The sequence below is a fragment of the Gymnoscopelus braueri genome (genome assembly GCF_963280865.1).
Source record: "Gymnoscopelus braueri genome assembly, chromosome: 18".
NCBI classification, from domain to species: Eukaryota; Metazoa; Chordata; class Actinopteri; order Myctophiformes; family Myctophidae; genus Gymnoscopelus; species Gymnoscopelus braueri.
The window spans coordinates 16,525,656-16,543,418 of NC_137618.1; the positions used below are offsets into that span (position 1 = coordinate 16,525,656).

Genomic DNA, 17,763 nt, shown 5'->3' on the forward strand with positions numbered 1-17,763 from the left:
TAAATCCACCCCTTGGAAATGCAGGTTCCACACAGAGATTCCAGACTAATATCTACACAGTGATATTATAATCTGGCCATGCCAGGCTATAGGAGTTTGGGGCTGATCAAGCTCACAACACGTTGCAGCGCGATATGTTGGGAGCTTAAGAGCTGCTATTTTCAGTGTTTGATATAGAAACAAAGTAGGCCTCTACAGGATTTATTGCATTTTGGATTAAGGTGATTGTAACGGATTCAATTACTGTCCCCGCAGCCCCCTGTATGGGCCATCATGGCAGCACACACACATTGACTAATGGCTCCACCTGTTTACCTGCCGGCCGCTGGCACCGGATGAAAGGAAAGCAGGTGATGCTGCTTGCTTATCTCCCAACATTGCAGGTGGTGGGGCAGATTTATGGCTGCTATACTTTTGGCTGGTGGCTGCCTGGCCACCACCTCCACAACGATCCATTTTAACCCATTAAGACCTGAGGCCGCTTCTAAACATTTTCTAAATTCCAACAGTTTTTCGGAAAAAAATGTAAAAAAAATATTTTCACGATTTTTCAAAAATAGCAGATCTACAAGCTCGTAGCGCGGCACTCGGTGCCGCGCTATGAGCTTGTATATCTGCTATTTTTGAATAGCCAAAGAAATCTAAAGTGACACAGATGCGTTCCAGGTATTAATGGGCTAATGTACTGTACTAAAAGCTACAATTGAGTTGTTCCGTCTCCCCCTCTCTTGCAACCCACCCACACTCCATATACAAGCCCCTTCTTCCACTCCCAGGCACAAGCACTGCCCTTACATCTGCTGCTCAGATAGATGTTTGGAGGGGCCTCACGGTTCACTGGGAAGTTGCGTGTGTGTGCGTGTGCGTGCGTGCGTGTGTTTGTGTGTGTGTGTGTGGGGGGGGGGTCATGTGTTTAGGGCAGCAACATGGGAACGGCCGAGGCTCAGCCTGGGAAAGGAAGCAGCCTGTCCGCGGATGCTGCGTTGCGTAAGTTAGTTAGTACTCCCATTTGCAGTGATAAGACCCCAGAACGCATCACTCGAGGGGGGGCTTCTCACGGAGAGAGTGGCTCTGGCTTGTCCGTTAGTCGACCGATACACTCCCAGTCTCGAAACATCTCTTTAGCGCCGAAGGGTCCATTGAAGGGTTGTTATTGTTGTTGTTTTTTTCCAGAGGAACCTAAGAAGAGACAAAGATTCAAATACAACAGATAACAGATTCCCAAGGTATGTGTCATGAGATATATTGTAATTGCTATTTTTACCTAGTCTGTGCGAGGTTGGCTACTGTACCGTATGCTCCGTCGAGGCCGTGCTGTCTGATCGCCACAGTCACAACTTTTTCACACGTCCCCGTGAAGCCATACGAACGAGATGAAATCACGCGTTGTGTTTCGTGCTTCCTCGCCGCGTCGTTGGATTCTCCACGCATACCTGTGCAGTAACTGACTGGGCCAAATGAGGATTCCATACCATTTACAGAACGTCTGTTTTGTGCACGCGGAGAGAGATTGCACGTCTGTCTCTTTATAAGGGAAGCCTCACACAAACCCCGCTCTCTGCATTCCTTCTTAACATCTGTTTTCAGTGACTCCATCCCAGGAGATAAATTCATTAATTTGTGGGAATGTTGCAGGAAGCAGGTGGTCATCAACTTTTTTTTTTTTTTTTTTTACAGTGCATGTTGCTCCTTGGACACTGATTAAAATGTGCACTGTCATTCATGCATGTTAGGGGGACATTGAAAGTATGAATACAAGATGTACAGTTTGGTTCTGTTGTTTGATTTAAAGCAATCTGGGAGCCCATTCGGTAAAAAAAAACAGGAACTCGGTTTGGCACCTCCCCTGTTTTAGCCCATTTCCTCTCGGGTGCTTCTGTGTTTATTCCTACTAACAACAACATTACATGTTTAGGACCACTGCGGTGCTGACATATTGAGAGATTAAATTTAAAGTGACAAAAAAGAAGAAAAAAATATATATCAGCTGTGTGTGTGTGTGTGTATCTATCTATCTATCTATCTATCTATCTATCTATCTATCTATCTATCTATCTATCTATCTATAAGAGAGAGAGAGAGAGAGAGAGAGAGAGAGAGAGAGAGAGAGAGAGAGAGAGAGAGAGAGAGAGAGAGAGAGAGACTTATTAAATGAATACAAAACAAACTCTATTTTCAGGATTTGATGGACTGCTAGCGGATCCTGTGCCATTTTTTCGTGCCTGGGTCTGTCAGCAGACATCTCTCAAATAACCTACTCCCACAGATCTCTTTAAAGCTCACTGATAACGAGTCCCTGTAGTACACCGTGTTGTGGAAATGTTGATCAGATTAAACTGTATTTTACTTGAATTAATGCCGAGGGAAGGTAGGTTCACTGGTCCCGACACCACTGTTGAATATCATTTACTGTATGCATGTCTTCAAGGCATGTTTGTCGACTAGAAGAGCTGTCTGAGCGTAACAGCTGGTTCTGTATCACTTTCATTCATCTGCAGGCAAATTAACATGTTCATGTTCATGTTGATATTGCTCAATAACATGGGGTGCGGATACAAATGTCAAATACACTGGAATTTTAACACTTTGTCTGCGTTTCGCATATCACACTACTGTCGCAATACAGTATGTGTAATTGCTTAATTGCCAGCTCAGTGGCCTTGGCTGGTGTCCGCTCTGAGATTGGTTCGAGGTTCGATCCCCGGCCGGGTCATCCCAATGCCTCCCTGCTTTGCACTCAGCATCAAGGGTTAGATTGGGGGTAAGTTCCTGGGACACACTAGCATCATGTCCAGGGGGTGTACTTGTACATCAAGCTGCCTCATAATACAGAAACAGGAGATCGGCTCCTGGCCTATGGGCTACATGGCTCGGCAAGGCTTACTTACTTACTTACTTACTTAATTATCGCCGCCAGGCCAAATGCCGGGACCGGAGATTTCTGACTATAGGATGTGCCACAAATGTGGCTGAACCTTGGGTCTTAATATGTTTATCTAATAATTTGTCTCTCACTGTCAAGGATTCTACACTTTTACGCCACAAGCCGAGTCAACCCAATGCGTAAAATTGAAAATAATTGGTGCATTTATATAGCGCCTCTGTCCAAATCGCTTTACAAGGTGAATCTTGATACATTCACACACCGCCGGTGGAGGCAGCCATGCAAGGCCTGCTCAACGAGGGCAGTTAGGGGTTCGGTGTCTTGCTCAAGGACACTTCGACACCAACTCAGTGGGAGCCGGGTATCGAACCTGGAACCTTCCGTTTCCCAAGGGACAGCTCCTACTGGGCCATTGCGGAATCAATGCGGCCAATAGTGTTGACATAATATAACTAAACAGCTAACTTGTTGTATCATTCTTATGTGGCCGGGTGGGGGTATTGTGGGTGTGGCTCTGGCATCAGTGGGTATTTCAGCCTGGCCGGATGGCAGCTGGAACAAACAGCTAGTGGGGAGCGGGCGAGGGCAGCAGCAAACATTTCCCCACGCATGGTTCCCCTGTTACACGACGAGAGAGAGTGTGGCGTGTAGATACTCGAGTGACAAAGTGTCCTGGTGAGTAACTTAACTGTAGTATAAAGCGGAGCTTGCTTGTATTATCGTGTCGCTAGGTTTATGTGCACCGTTTAGTTGTTTATACAGTGTATGGCGAGGCGTTGTGCTTACGCCTGGCGATACAAAGGTATTGCTCGCTTCTTTTGTTTATGGTTTACACAAATAATTTTATAATTCTTTGGTCCGTCTATTACAGTATATACCTTAAGCCTCATTATTACACTTAAATAGCACACCAGGTTGTAAATAAATGTATTATTTGCTTTGGCATTTTAAAATGCAGGTATAAAGCGAGGATGAGCTCCTACCCGCTTTACAGTATATGGCTTTGCTTGCTAACACTCATTTCCGGTCGCACAGCAGTGTCCTCCCGGCTCAGGGCTCCATCGGCCTGGACAGCTCTGACCATGGGTCCTTATTATTGTCTGTGTGCACAGCAAGTATCCCCATAAAGTGTCCCCTTGGGCTGGGGTGGCCTAGTGGTTAAGGCACATACATAATGAGCTCTAATGCAGCCCTGACAGTCGTGGGTTCGATTCCTGAGCCCGACACCCCTTGGCTGCGTGTCACTCCGCGTCTCTCTCTCCCCGTTTCCTGTCAGTCTTCACTATTCTATCCAAATAAAAGGTAGAAAAGCCTCAAAAAAGGAAAAGGAAACAAAAAAATAAGTATCCCCTCGGGCTTCACTAGCAGGCCACATTCCCATGGTGTAGTGGTGTAGTGCCTGTTCAACTGTGTGCAACTGTGTGTCACCACACTCGGAATCCTACCAGTGGTGGAAAAAGTACTCGCCTGTGTTCAAAATGTTACTCGAGTAAAAGTACAAAAGTATTGGCATCAAAATGTACTTTAAGTACCAAAAGTAAAAGTACTAACATGTTTGAAAATAGCCGATCTACAAGCTCACGACGCGTCTCATCGCGACGCGTTGTGAGCTTGTAGATCGGGTATTTTCAAATAGCCTAGGTATAAAATAGAGCTAAAGTGGTTAACATGTGTTTCATAATATCATCATTTATATCTGAAAAGTAACTAAAGTTGTCATGATTTTTGATACACGTTTATATTCTTCTTTTTCTTTTCAGGTGGTAGAACAAGTTATCATGGCTCCCAACATGGTGTCATTCATCTTGATCTGGGCAGGTAGGCAAAATGTTTATTATTATTTTAAATTCATAGGGCTTAAAGGAGTAGTTCACCCAATAAATGACTTATTTCCTATCAATTACACACCCCATGAAGCATTGAATTCATGGAGATTTTTTTTGTTTTTGTCGCATTCCTGAGCTAATAATTTGATGATAATAATAAGACTCTAATGTATCCGGTATACAGTAGGAGACACAAAGAGTCTCCTTTGTGTCTCCTACCAGATACATTAGGGTTGTATTATTATATTGGCTTAGGAATGCGACAAAAACAAAACAATCTTCATGAATTCAATGCTTCATGGGGTGTGTAATTGATAGGAATTAAGCCATTTTTTGGGTGAACTACTCCTTTAAGTGGTTAATTTGTATAATTGTTAACACAGAAGGATCATTACACAACTATTTATGCCAATATGGCTGCTGTTAAAACTGCACTCCAAACTGTATCAAACATTCCCCACATGCAAAACAACCTGGACGAGGAGGGCAGTGACGGAATTAGTACTCACATGTTTTACAGTACTTAAGTAAAAGTAAAGTATCAATACCCTATTGTAGAAATACTCAGAAATTACTTAACGTACTACCAAACGTAAAAAATAGTCAGTATGCAGAAGGTCCCATTTCAAAGTTTTCAAATACATAAAATGTATTAAAAAATCTATTGAAAATAGCAGATCTACAAGCTCACGACGTTGTGATCTTGTAGATCGGCTATTTTCCAAATTGCCAAAGTATACATATATAGGTCTGAAGTGATTTTGTACTAATAATCCAAATCCACAAAGTAACTAGTAACTTAAGTTTTCAAATGATTATAGTGGAGTAAAAGTACAATATAATTGCCTTTGAGATGTAGTGGAGTAGAAGTAAAATTATTGAAAATTGGAAGTACTACAGTAAAGTAAAAATACCTAAACATTGTACTTAAGTAAAGTACTTGAGTAAATGCCACCACTGGCAAAGGGCAATTCTCTTATAAATGATAGCTCTTCTGTGGCACAACATCCTGTCTTCTTCTGTGATGTAATAAAAACAGGAAATGGTCTCTAATGGCGTCTAATGGACGAGGCTTGTAATAGATGCCTCCACTTCCTCTTTACCATAATGCTTTGGGATTTATTCAAGCAGTAATCAGCTTGTGGGTAAAGCAACAAACAGCAACAGGCATAATTGATGTGCCCACGTCTATTGTGTTTAGATAGTTAAAATGGCATTTTTCTTTTAATCTCAGTCCATCAAGCATTTCACTGCAAGTTGTTTCTCGGGACAATTGCATGGGACAAAAATTACTTTGAAGTGGACCCGGGTATAATACAAGGATTGGTAACACTTGCAAGTACCTTGAAGCATTGAGAGTATGGCAGTACACTTCTAGTCAGTATACAGTAAGCTGTATGATCAATACTGTGATAAGAATACACACAATGTGAACTATAAATATGAACACAGACTCCTAGACATGGCACATTAGTCTAGTCTAGTAATAGTGTGTATCCTACAGTAGTAACTCTTCATAGATGTCTATAATAAGCTCATAATCATCATTGATCACGGTTGCTTCTCTCTCCGGTTTGTATTTCGTCTCAGTCGGGTGGAAACCTCACACGTCCAAAACTGGGCAATTTTAATAATAGCAAAAGTAGCAGATCTACAAGCTCGAAACGCGTCGATTTGCGCCGCGTTTCGAGCTTGCAGCTACTTTTGATGATTTTGTGTGACGCTGTAGTGTGATCGAGTAGGGTGTTAATCAGTGGTGTAACTGAGTAAGTAACTAAGTACATTTACTCAAGTACTGTACTTAAGTACAATTTTGAGGTACTTTTACTTTACTGGAGTATTTACAATTTTCTGTACTTTTACTTTAGTTACTAGTTAATAGCAAAGCAAAGCAATTATCAATTATTATATAATAAAACATATACATTAACCACTTTAGCCCTATTTTATACCTAGGCTATTTGAAAATAGCCGATCTACAAGCTCACAACGCGTCGCTTCGCAACGCGTTGTGAGCTTGTAGATCGGCTATTTTCAAACATTTTGGTACTTTTACTTTTGGTACTTTAAGTACATTTTGATACCAATACGTTTGTACTTTTACTCAAGTACATTTTCAATTCCGGACTTTTACTTATGACGGAGTATTTCTATAATGCAGTATTGATACTTTTACTTAAGTAAAATATCCGAGTACTTTTTCCACCACCGGTGTTAATGTACGAAAAAAAACACAAAAAAGGTTAGAATATGGAGGTTTCTGCCCGACAGCAACGACTTCCTTCGTTATGCAAATCCCGTTTTTGTTTTGTTTTGTTCTCCCCAGGGCTGGCCGAGGGCCTTGTCCCCACATGTGACCAGGACTCGTTTGAGAGCTTTGTCCGTGGCGTCTGTTTACCAGTGTTCAATAAGAGCATGGAGAGCACTGGTTACCAGGACAGCTGCACCTGGCCAGAGGTCAAAAGGTGAATGGAACTTAACCACTTTCAACCTATACTGGCGTCCGTATATTATCATTTTCTTCATACATTTTCAGAAATCTAGTATAGGTCGAGAGGCAGGGTTCGAATCCACTGCGGTGCACCCCCAAAGTGTCTGTTCCAGTGGTTCTCAAAGGGGTCCTTGGGGGGGGGGGGGTTCCAGGGGGTCCCCGGGAAAATGTGTTAATACAGCATTTTGACCACTTTATCCATTTATACGTTGGCTATTCAAAAAATAGCAGATATACAAGTTCAGCGCTGTACATCTGCTATTTTCTTTTTACATTTTTTCAAAGATTTCATTTTTTTTCCTGGGGGTCCCTGTCAAAACCTTTTCATATATAATATAATATAATATAAACTTTATTTATATAGCACTTTTCAAAAACAGGTTTACAAAGTGCTTAACAATACAAATACAATACATACAGATGGTGGTCCTCGGCCAAATACATACCGATTTGGGGGTCCTTGACATGGAAAAAGGTTGAGAACCACTGGTCTACTGTATATACAAGCACAATTTGGCATTTTTGGAGGAAACCTGTCAGCGGGGAATGTTGATAGGGAAGAGTAGGCAGTGGCGCATTTTTCCCACGTTTTTTTTTTCAATTGTTTTAAAAAAAAATCAATTTTTTCAACAAATATTGTATTCCCCAAAGTTAAATACATCAGTGTTTTAATATATAAGTGTGTATATAGACTTTAAAAATATATTTGTTTAATTTACAAAAAAAAAAACATTTGTATTTTTTCCCCCAATTTTTTTCTTTCTCTTCCCCACCACCAGGGGTGCTGCAGCACCCTCAGCACCCCACTTCCTGCGTCCCTGAGAGTAGGACGGAGGCACTATGTCCTCCCAGTGGGGGTTCCTCACTGGGCATGGTGAGCCTGTAGGGAACAACAGCAGTGGCAACGCAGACATGCGTGGGGGGAGGACTTAACCCATTAACCCTGCAAGACCCGGATATATTTCTACTTACAAAAAAAAATAATCAACCTTTCAGATGGTGTTTTAAGAGTACTTTGGAGAGGAAAATATAATGTTTTTAAAAAAAAATAGTTTTCGTAAGGTTTTATTGAAATGTTGTAATATTACAACAGTGGGTCTAACGGGTAGCAGAATTTCCTATAGGCCATTTTTACTCACTGTCAGAATAGCATGGCAAATGTCTATATACTTCACTAAAACAACTTAAGGGTTCATTTATATGGTTATGGTTTATCATTTGGCCTCAGAACAGTATACATTATGAATAATATTGGGCCTCAGAACAGTACATTATGAATAATAACATCAATAAGCCATATTTTTTTTTACACATTTGTGTTTGTTGTCAGGGAGTCAATCATGTCTTCGGACACAAACCGGCGGAAGTACTGCAGTGGTGTGTGGAGTGAACTCACATCTTCAGTCAAAGGTGGACCAGAAAAGTCTGTATTAGGGCTGATGAAGGTCTTCTTCTGCCACTGATATCTTTCACTGGGTTTGGCGTGTTTGGCCGGTTGGGGGGCGGGGGGCAGTGGGTCAGTGGGTTCACTGGGTTCACTGGGTGGATGGTTTTCTTTGGACTCCTCTCCACAGGCCTCTTCATCCGACTCTTCATCAGTTTCAGTAAAGTCGATGTCCACATCACTCTCTCCATTCATTACAATATCCAACACATCCCTTGCAGTGAAGCGAGGCTCTCTCCTTGCTTGTGGCATTCTGAAATGAAAATAAAGAAATACCATTAGTACATTAGTACTAGCACATCTCACTGCAGGTACACATTTCACAAGTCACACAATACTGTCTGGCCAACCTATTGTACTTTGCTTATCCTCACAAGTGGCATCAGTGATGATGGTACTTAGCACCATCAGTGATGAATGATGATGCTTAGCCTAACAAAGGGATTGGGGATGACTGTAAGTGGGCAATCCCAACACCCATCACATGAACAATGATGAGAGATTCTTAACTGGGCGACTCCCATATGAACAATTACCATACACTGATTGCTAACCACAAACATTACCAAAATGTTTTGCTAAAACATTATAGGCAATGACATGTTATAAGCTAATGATGCAGTATATTTGTCTTCGAGTACAATTGGTTACAATATACAAATTGGTATATATATATATATATATATATATATATATATATATATATATATATATATATATATATATACACACACACACACACACACACACACACACACACACACACACACACACACACACACACACATACCAATTTGTATGTTTTAACCAATTGTACTCGAAGACAAATATACTGCTTTAGCTTATAAGTTATAACATTTCATTGCCTATAATGTTTTAGCAAAACATTTTGGTAATGTTTGTGGTTATTTGTGGTATATATATATATATAGTAATGCAATGTGGGGAAAATACACATAATTGTATAAATGTATTGTGAAAACTATAAGACTCCACTTAGCCAGGTGAACAGGTGGCATTGCTATTTGCTACCACTATGACCCAGAGTTGTAAAAAAACAACAAGTATAAAGCATGCTCTAATTTACATTTGGGGGATATCTTTCCCAATAATATCATATGTACATGTTCTAGACATTCTAATGATCACCAAAAAAATTATTGCAGACATTTTACTTACTTTTTTGTGAGAAATCCTGTCCAGTGAAAAAGAGATTGTTCTTCCTTCAAGGATTTTCAAGTTGTGACTTTTCCTGCCTCTGTGGGGGGTATTTATATGCAAATATCCCGGCCAATGACATTGCAAGACTAAACAATAGGATCCAATGATGATGTTTAGGTGAAAGAATAACAGGAAAACAAATGATTTATACCATGTTTTTGATAAAATACAAATGTTGTAATATTACAACTGCGGGTCTTGGAGGGTTAAGGCCTGAGGTTCCGATTCTACAAAATGTCTTCTAAATCTTAACAGTTTTTTGAAAAAAACGTATGTTGCTATGTCAGTGGTTCTGAAACTTTTTCATGTCAAGGACCCCCAAAATGTATATGTATTTGGCCGCGGACCCCCATCTCAAAATATTTTGTTCCAGGGACCCCCCAGAAGCAAAGATTTGAGTTACAAATGTTTGCTTTAAAAAATATATATATTCAAAGATTTGCACATATTTTCACGATTTAAAAAAAATTGCAGATCTACAAGCTCGTAGCGCGGCACTCGGTGCCGCGCTACGAGCTTGTAGATCTGCTATTTTTGAATAGCCAAAGTGTAAAATAATGCTTTTTAGCACAAATCTAAAAAATCACACCAACCACTAACCGGGTTAATTGGCAGGGCTACATTGGAAGAGGGAAATAAAAGATGATCGTCAAAGCTACACTGTTGTACGTCTTGTTTGCGGATCGGCAAAGCCGCACGATACCGTCATACTAGGACAGGTTACTTACTATGGTGACTCCTCAAATCAGCATGTGAAGAGCTTACACTTGACAAAGTCTGGGATTATGTTTTAGGCTACAAGTTATACATTATAGGGAAGTTATTAGTCATCCTTTGAAATGGTTACATTTTAGAAGCTTTGTTACAAGACACAACAAGACTCGGGGGCGCCCGCTGGCGCATACCACATGCCTGACAGCGTGTCGCAGGTTCGAATCCCGATCCCGATGATTTTGACAGTTTCCTGTCATTCTCTAATAGGCCTACAGTATATTATCAATAAAGGCAGAATAGCAACCCAAAAAAATCTTTAAAATAAAAAAAGACACACAAAAAAAGGCATTTTATTTTGCCATGGACGGGAATTCCCGTCCGATTCTGCAAAGGCCCACACTGCCAATGACAGATTTTTTTTTTGTTTTGTTTTATCAAAACCAGAGATAACGCAATCCGAAGATTTACTGCTCCATTCACTTCCTGGTTAACTTAATACTTAAAAATCCTGAATCTCGACTCCTGTGTACTTTTTGAGCGGTGCAACCGCTCCTATAAGAGGGTTTAAGACCCATCCGTGGTGAAAGTTTGTATTTCCGTCGTGAAAATGTGTCTTTCGCTGTGATGCCATGCTGTGGAAAACACGCCCATAGGCTAAGCTTTGCAGGACGTGCTGTGATTGGCTAGCGAGACACATGATGAAATTAATAATAATGTAAAAAATGTAAGCACGTCACTTCGCAGGACGTGCTGTGATTGGCTACCGAGATGCATGATGAAATTAACTTCAAACTTCGCAGACGCGCTGTGATTGGCTAGCTAGACGCATGATTAAATTAATAATAATGTAAAAAATGTAAGCACATCACTTCGCAGGACGTGCTGTGATTGGCTACCGAGATGCATGATGAAATTAATAACTCATAAAATAGCACCGCTCACTTCACACTGGGTGTGATTTTTTTTTTACTATGTATTTTTGGCCGAGACATTATTTTCAAGGCGGACAACAAATGTCAACGAGGTCGGGACGACCTCGTTCGTTGACATTAAATGTCAACGAGGCCATCGCGACCTCGTTGACATTTGTTGTCCGCCTTTGAAAATAATGTCTCAGCCAAAAATACATAGTGGTTTCACAAATTTTGTGAAACCACAAAGTGAAACCCTCCCTGATTAGCAACCATCAGGGGATCGATCATACTGGAGATAAATATTCCGTGACTACTTGAAAAGGTTATAAAACACAAAAATCGCTGGCAGAGGGTGTTGGCAGTTAAAGAGTTAAGCAATTAACATCACCCCCTGCCCCCTAGTAAAATAAAAGCTTTGCTAGGGGTTGAGGTGTGTGGTCACAAGCGCAGAATCACATGTTGATAAAGCATAGATCACACACCAGCACACATTTGTCAGAATATTAACCACATTTACCGTGGTGCCACTATTTGGGGAAATTGTTCAAAATGTAAAAAAAAAAGGGAAAATAGCAGATGTGCAAGCTTGTAGAAAAGGCAGTTTTCGCGATTTGGCGATGACAAAGTGTATAGGACTTAAGTGGTTAACTGTAAATCAGATTGTGCCTCAATCGAGCACTGAATTCATATTAAACTTTAGGTCAACAAAACACATGGGTGTTGCCTGGCTGACCTGCGCTGCTGCATTCAACCGTGTGTGTGTGTGTGTGTGTGTGTGTGTGTGTGTGTGTGTGTGTGTGTGTGTGTGTGTGTGTGTGTGTCGTTTCTGTCCACACCCTCCCCTCACATCTCAAGTCAACAGCCATCCCTGAGCTCAGCTAGTGAATGAGAACACAGGGGGAGAGCTGTGTGTCATGGTGTACTCCGTATTTCTTCTTTTTTTTTATATATATTTTTTTACAGCATTTTCAGTGAAGATATACACCCTTTAGTCATGGGGAAAGTCAGACGTTTTTCCTGTCTCGCGGCTAAAGCTTGGCGTTAGTCAAAACCTCCGGGTTAATTAGTCATCTTTTAATGAAAAAAGTTCAACGGCGTTTGCTTCTGGGCTCCGGCTTCCAGACAGGGCTTGTTTGCTCAGACTTTACCGCTCACTGAGCTACCTACAGTGGAGTACCTCTTTAATTATGGCTGTAATAATCCATATATTACTGTTGACACTGTGTGGGCCCGGGGTCCTACGGAGTAGCGAATGGTTTGCGAGGGTGGAGGCGTCTATCAACACACCTAAGTGCGAGTTACACTTTGACATGTGAGGAATCACTCCGCTCTGCTGCAGTGCACTGCGGTGCATGTGGTGCACGTGACATTTATTAGTGGCTTTTTTTTTATTATGAGGGAGCCTGGGCAGTTCATCGTCCCAGTGTAACAGAAGTAGTAGGGCTGGGGCGATTCACCAAAAAACGTCATCAAAACCAATATTTAGAACCAAGAACCAACGTAATGTTGCTCATGTTAATGGAATAATTGAGAAGCAGGTCGAATTCTTTTTTTGATAATTGTTTTTCTTATACATCAACAAATCGACACGAAAAAAGTCAACAGATTTTTTTCTGTCTGATTCACCACTTAACACCTTATTATACCAGCAATTATTACCAGCTTACCAGCTTGTAGATCTGCTATTTTCACACAAAAATAAATTGATAATAACAATAATAATAATCGTAATCGAGACAAAAGTTTTAAATAATGGTGATATTGATTTGAAGTCATATCGCCCATGCAGCACTATAAGTGTGTCTAATAGTCTAATAGACGTTTTTTTCAGAAACATGGCAGACACAGGCCTACTTCCACTTGGTCTTAAGGCCCATTTCTACTCAACGTTAAGTACGGATACGGACGGAGCCTCTGCGTCCATACTGCATACATTTAATCCGTTTTTATGCACATTATCTGAAAGCTTACGGATGCGAAATGTATCTGTAGGGTTTCAAATACCGCAGAAAAGCGTGGAGACAGAAGTGATCCCCTGCCAGACGGACAAATCATACGATACGCAGCCAAGGAAAAGGAAGGTAGAAGAGAGACGAAGCATTATATTTAACCACTTAAAACCCCTGTCTTTTTTCGTCTACACAAAATCTCATCCGCAAAGAATAGCCGATTGTGATGCATTGTGAGCTTGTAGATCTGATATTTTTGACTGATGTTCCCCCCAGAATATGGACACACGCTGGGGTTTAAGTGGTTAATGGTCTAACAATCCATTTGTGTTGATGCCGCGATGACGCTTTTTGTCTCCTTTTCTCAGAAGACACATCCACATCACCTCCTTGTGTCAATAGCGACGTAGCATTGTGGGAGGTGTTGCCAGATTTTGCAAGAGAAACAAGCCGCCAGGTCTACAAAAACAAGCCCGAAAGAAGTGAATATGTTGGCTATTTGAAAATAGCATATCTACAAGCTCACAACCCGTTGCATCGTGACACGTTGTGAGCTTGTACATCTGCTATTTAAAAAGAAAAAAATCTTGAACATGTTATGAAAAAATTTGAATGTTTTTGAAACATTTCAAATGCACAAATCTTGTATGATGGTCCCTGGCACAAAATATTTTCAGATGGGGGTCCGTAGACAAATAGCCTACATATGAATCCTTGACATACTGGTTTAAACAACATTAGGAAGCAAGCCCAAACAAGCAACTACACTTTAGGATCAAGTCCCCCAAAAAACCGCAACCTGCAAGGCTGCAACTACCAATATTTACAAGCGACTTCAGAAAAACAAGCCCCAACATCGCTTATAATATAAGCGGACTTGGCAACACTGTTGTACAGGTCAGTAGTCAACGTTGCACTATCCTACCCTCTAGTGGATGTAATGGTTGAACCTCCATTTGAGCAAAGTATTTGTGCAATGCCACTTGCGTTCTAAACAGTATAAATGGCATTTTTGTTTTTTTATGGTCTGCAATGCTATTGGCTCTATGCAGGTGTTACCAATGATTCTGATTAAGGCTCTGTTAGATTTAGTGTAGCACAGTGGTTCTCAAAACTTCTTAATTTCAAGGGCGCTCATAACTCTGAGTGTGTACAAATGGAACCAAATGGACCCTTACGGGTCCATTTGGTTCCATTTATACACTCTCAGAGTTACACGCCCGTTAGGGGCCATTTGGAACCCCCTCAAGGAACCATGAGGGTCCCTGGACCACCCTTTGAAGTTTCCAGTGAGCCAACATGCACAATATCAGCACCCTGGCTCTGTTTGACCAGAATGGACCAGAGCCTTAATCAGTATCATTGGTAACACCTGTGGAAGGAAGTAAGACAAAGGCCCAATTTCTTTCCAATATGGCTGCTGTGCATTGAGCCAATTGTGCCTTTATCCAAATAAAAGTGCTTGCTTGCAGGCAGCCATGCAAGGCACCAACCTGCTCATCGGGAGCAGTAAGGGGTTCAGTGTCTTGCTCAAGGACACGTCACCGTGAAGCCATAGGCGGAGCCACGCCCGGTATCGAACCGGGAACCTTCTGGTTTCCCAGACAGCCACTCTCTACCTTCTGGAAGCCGGTGCCGCCCCCGCAGCTATATCCCACGCTAACAGTCGTTCCTCTGGGCTGTATAAGCCTTATGCAACCCTCAAACAAATCACTTTTTTTTATAGTCGTGCTGCAGTCGTCTGACAACAGAAACAGAAGAATATGTCAATGGCAACACCTGTGTCATGTTATACACTGTATTGAATCACACACAGAACTGCAGGCGACAGATAGTTGGCTTCCTAACATTGCTGGTGATGTTGAGAAAAAGGTCTGACACCAGTGGTGGAACGTAAACTAAGTGCATTTACTCAAGTACCGTACTTAATTAAAGGACCCCTTAGGTGAGAGAGAGAGGAAGCAAGGACCCCCTACTATATATTGTATGAGATTATGGTGCGGATCCAAACTTTTTCATAGATTTCATAGACCGCTCAATCATGAGTGTTTGTGTAAATTAATGTTTTTTTTTTTTTTTTGTTGGTTGACTTATCTTTTCTATTATGTTGGATTCATGTTAATAACGTGTATTTTCAGACATTTAACCACCTAAACCCTCAATACTTGGTAAACTTGACCTTTGGCTCTACTTGGTCTGCTCTTTTTTCCCTCTACACCAAAACTCTTTGCAGAAAATAGCCGATCTAGACAGGCTATTTATCGAATAGATCTATTTTAGATAATAACCCCCCGTTGAAGACCCATGATATACAGTATTAACAGCCCATCATATGACTACTCACGCCGCTGCTGTAAATCAGTGGTTCTCAAAGTGGGGTCCAGGGAGCCCCGGGGGTCCTTGAGAGGATTCCAAGGGGTCCCCAGCTAAATTAGTTTATATACTGTAGCATGTCCTTGACATGAAAAGTTTGAGAACCACTGCTGTGAATATTCCTTCCTGAGCAGTGATGGAAGAAGTACTCAAATTTTTTACTTTAAGGAGTAGTTCACCCAAAACATGACTTATTATTGAAAATTGGAAGTACTCCAGTAAAGTTAAAAATACCTCAAAATTGAACTTAAGTACAGTACTTATAGTAAATGTACTTAGTTACTTCCCACCACTGTTCCTGAGTCAACCTCCTTGCGGGGGCAGTAAGCTAGACACCTCACCAGGTGTTCATGACTGATCAAACCACAACACAAGGTTCTTCTCAATGGGCTATTTGTACTCACACAGCACTCACTTGTTTTGAGAAACCTAATATATAATTTTCCTTTTTAAGTACGCAAACATGAATGTGAACCCAAAGTGCTGCCTGCTTTTTCAATTAGTCACTTTTGAAGAAACACATTCTTTCTGAATGTTAACGGTGAGAACAGAATGTTTTAAGTTAACTAATGAGGTGGAGATGTCTACCCCGGACGCATTTCTATAGGCTACTGTACAATATCATACAGACATTAAATATTATTGTTAGCAGACTGCAGGACACATGGAAATTGGTGGGATTTGATCCCCCAGGATCAATATTTAGCCGTAATGATTGTGACATATCTCTGTGCAATCATGAGACATGCATTTCAAAATGTTTTTTTTAACATATTTACACCTGTGATTTATCTTTTGTTTTGGCTGTACGATAGTTTTCTTTAAAAAAAAAGATAAATTTTAAGCCTCCGGTATGATAATTCAACATTTCCCACGTGGCAACTCTCACCAGTGGTGTAAAGTAATTAAGTACATTTACTCAAGTACTGTACTTAAGTACAATTTTGAGGTATTTTTTACTTTACTGGAGTATTGCCAATTTTCAGTACTTTTACTTCTACTCCACTACATCTCAGAGGCAAATATTATACTTTTACTCCACTACAATTATTTGAAAACTTTAGTTACTAGTTGCGTTGTAGATTTTGATTATTATTACACAACATACATTCACCACTTCAGTCCCTATATACATTTTGACCATTTCAAAATAGCCGATCTATACCTTTACTTTACTTGTAACAGAGTATTTCCACATTGCAGTATTGACACTTTTACTTAAAAGCAAAAAAATCTGAGTACTTTTACCACCATTGACACTCACACCGGTTTCCCCTGTGTGTTCTTTCTCTCTCTGCAGCCACTACCACGCGCTGAAGAACTGCGTGGATGTGTACACCAACCTGACGGCCACGGCGTGCCGAGGCTGGAGGCAGGGCTCGCTGGTGGACGGCTTCTTCCTGGAGGTCCACCAGACCTACTTCTCCCACTGCGGCAGCCAGAGGGTCCAGGACCCCCCGCTGACCACCGCCATCCTGCTCATAGCGCCGGCGATCATCGTCACGCTGTTCCTGCCGCTGTGCGTCCACCACCTCACCACCTGGAACACAGAGATGCCTGGCAATTTCCCACACTAAACTAACAGCAGCCATTCTTTACCAACACCCGTGGGCCCCCAAATAATTGGCTAAAAAACACTGCAATTTTTAATGATAATGTAACTTTAATTAACCCATTCAATCCGGGAACGCATCTGTGTCATTTTAGATTTGAGCTACTATATATAACCATGATTTTATACTTCGTCTATTAAAAAATAGCAGATACACAAGCTCAAGCAAATGAATTTTGTATACATATATTTTTTGACAACATTTTTTAACTTAGATCTCTCTCCCCCCCCCCCCCCCCCAGAATATTATAGATTATAGATTTGCACAAAATGTTCACGATTAAAAAAAAATTTAACATAGTGCGGACCCCCTGTTATGCGCTATGAGCTTGTAG

The 17,763-nt window shown here is 41.0% G+C and overlaps 1 protein-coding gene across 1 annotated transcript; it reads left to right on the top strand.

The window, feature by feature from the left end:
- Window positions 1-1,052: 1,052 nt before the first annotated feature.
- LOC308106271 (receptor activity-modifying protein 1) lies at window positions 1,053-17,393 on the top strand (the record flags this gene model as incomplete). Its single annotated transcript, XM_080457323.1, has 4 exons — window positions 1,053-1,226; window positions 4,645-4,702; window positions 7,037-7,175; window positions 17,117-17,393. Exons 2-4 carry the CDS (start codon window positions 4,663-4,665, stop codon window positions 17,391-17,393), a joined length of 456 nt encoding a protein of 151 aa, XP_080313449.1. The 5' UTR covers window positions 1,053-1,226; window positions 4,645-4,662.
- Between the last annotated feature and the right edge of the window lie 370 nt (window positions 17,394-17,763).